We start from the raw sequence: 2595 nt of genomic DNA on the forward strand, positions 1-2595 counted from the left end.
TTTCAGGGTCATCGTGAAAGCTGAAGTTCTCCACAAAGCAATCCAGAAGTATGACCAGCTGATGATTGCACACTGTGGAACACTCAAAATACATATTACTGATCTGTACTGCATTGGTGATAACCTGGACAAGGTAATTATTGTCATTACGAGAATAAAAAGCTGTTATGTAAAAGAGTAGAGTCTAAAATGGACTCTCTCTTGATTTTAGCAGAGTTGGGGTACAAAATATGCATTGGATTCCATTTTCTTATCCTTATTTTCAAGGTGTCAAAGGGCACAAAGATCGCTGGCATCACAGGAGGTTCAGCAGCAGTGGCAGGAGGAGTGGCAGCAGCTGCTGGTGTGATCCTGTCTCCATTCACAGCAGGAGCCTCACTGGCCCTTACTGCTGTTGGTGTTGGTGTGGTTGCAGCCGGAGGTGTCACTGGTGCTTCTGCAGCCATCGCAAACAAGGTGAACTCCAGACTTTAGGCCATTAAATAAGGCAGCTTTTAAAAACTTTTTATTGGCTTTTCTTGAATATATATATTTAAATATATAAATCATTCAGGTGCATGATCTTACTAAGACGTATGGTGTAACATGAAAAAAAATAAATCTTGTCAAAAAATGTAGTAATTCTTGCCACGGCATTTATATATTTTTGTTGAGTAATTTTATTGGAGGAGCTGTATTAGATAATGTAGACACAAATCTTGATCCAATGAAAATGTAGATGGTTTCAGCTTTTAAACACATTTGTTAGTGGTACCAAATAAAAGCAAACATTTCAAATTGAACTCTCTGTTGCTTTAAAACCTCTTCATAATAATTTTAAACCTTTGTTCCTCCAGGTCAATCTGACAGCTGACAAGAAGAAAATGGAGAAAGCCTTGAAAGACTTTGATGATCGTAATGAGGAAATTCTCAGCTGTTTAAAGTACATCAATGAAGGCATGGAGTTACTAAAGCAACAYGGTGTGTCTGTTCTCAATGTTACTGAGAGGAGATCAGTTAGGGTGGCAAACGTAGTGAAGCTGGTTACAGGAGATGCTACTGCCATGACCTCAGACATGAGCAGCAAGGTGGCCGGATCCATMAAAGGGTTTGCGCTCGGTATGGATTTTTATTTTATCGAGGGAAAAAATGGAATGAAAGTAAARAAAGGTCTCGAGTCGAAGCTGGCCAAAAAACTTCATGCCTTGGCAGAGGACCTTGATAAAGGACTGAGAGAGCTCATAAAAATAAAGGATGTGTTCAGTAAGCATGTTTAAGAACATCTGTCCCATTTTGATTTGATGCTTTWAGAGTTAATCCAGCTTGTTGTGTGACTTTGGAGTATTTCTAAGAGGGTAACTATGGGATAACAATACAAAGCTTTTAAGAGTGTTCACTGCAAATAACCAATCTTCCATTTTGGCTTTTTGTTTGTTTGGTTGTTGTTTTTTTTTTTTGTTTTTTTTTTGGTTCATTTTGCATTTTTGTTGACAAGATTGTAAATGAAAATGAGAATTTGTGAAGGTCTTATCTCATAAATAAAATGGTACTGCTGATTAACCCTAAACATATTTTCTTTTCTTTTTTTTAAAGATAACTTTATGTTGATAAATGGAAAAGTATAGGTCAAAATGATGAAAACAGAATTCTACACAACCTCATGCAATATTGCAACTAAGTTCATGTCAATTTTAATGTGTAATTGAAAATTTTTTACTTTGTTTGCAAATTTTAATTAAATGTGGCGATCATCTTCATTTGGATGGTCTCCAAAAGGTAATCAGTCATAGACTTGCATGGAGTTTCCTTAAACTCCATTAAAGAGACAACATACACTTAAATCCAAATATAGTTAAAACTATTTTTAAACAAAAATCCTCATCTTTCATTTCTCGGACTTGTGTTGGAGATTACCGCACCAAATTTGGCCTCAATATTTGTAGGACTGTTGAGGCAAATTTGGTTTGTTCTTAAAGTCAGTTGGCTGTGGCACCCATCTTGCATCAAACTTCATTTATTACTAATCTGTTGTGCAGATGCACATCCAAAGATTACTTTCTCTGCAAGTTGCATTAGTGTGTCCAGAGGTCCATGAGATATTTTCATAAAAAAACATTAATAAATAAATAAAAATAAAATGTCCACCTTTACCTTTTTACAATACTTTTCCCATATTCATTGCTATATTCATGACACCGGCACAGTCCCAATGCTCAGTGSGCACCCTCTGTGAAGTGTGGATTCAGTCGATGTGCATGTAAGTGTTTGAGTGAGCAGGTTACAAGTGTGCAAAAAAACTGAGAATTGGGACAGCACAGATTACATGATTGAATTGCGCCTCTGCGTCGTAAGTGCAACATCCAACATGGCCTTTTTCTATTGAACCAGTATAACAGAACAAAGACAAAAAATAAACATACAACTGTTAATGACCATTAACATACATACATATGTTAATGACCATTAACATACATACATATGTTAATGACCATTAACATACATACATATGTTAATGACCATTAACATACATACATATGTTAATGACCATTAACATACATACATATGTTAATGACCATTAACATACATACATATGTTAATGGTCATTAACATATGTAT

At 35.5% G+C, this 2595-nt stretch overlaps 1 protein-coding gene across 1 annotated transcript in view; it reads left to right on the top strand.

Annotated features, from left to right (window-relative positions):
* Nucleotides 1-1546, top strand: part of LOC106522495 (uncharacterized) — an 11514-nt gene extending 9968 nt beyond the window's left edge. The window contains exons 9-11 of the mRNA XM_014015520.1: nt 7-133; nt 268-456; nt 837-1546. Coding sequence (XP_013870974.1) covers nt 7-133; nt 268-456; nt 837-1256 — 736 coding nt within the window. The 3' untranslated portion in view covers nt 1257-1546. The remainder of the gene's footprint in view (nt 1-6; nt 134-267; nt 457-836) is intronic.
* The last annotated feature ends 1049 nt before the right edge of the window (nt 1547-2595 follow it).

The sequence above is a fragment of the Austrofundulus limnaeus genome, unplaced genomic scaffold, assembly GCF_001266775.1.
Source record: "Austrofundulus limnaeus strain Quisiro unplaced genomic scaffold, Austrofundulus_limnaeus-1.0 Scaffold130, whole genome shotgun sequence".
Classification (NCBI taxonomy): Eukaryota; Metazoa; Chordata; class Actinopteri; order Cyprinodontiformes; family Rivulidae; genus Austrofundulus; species Austrofundulus limnaeus.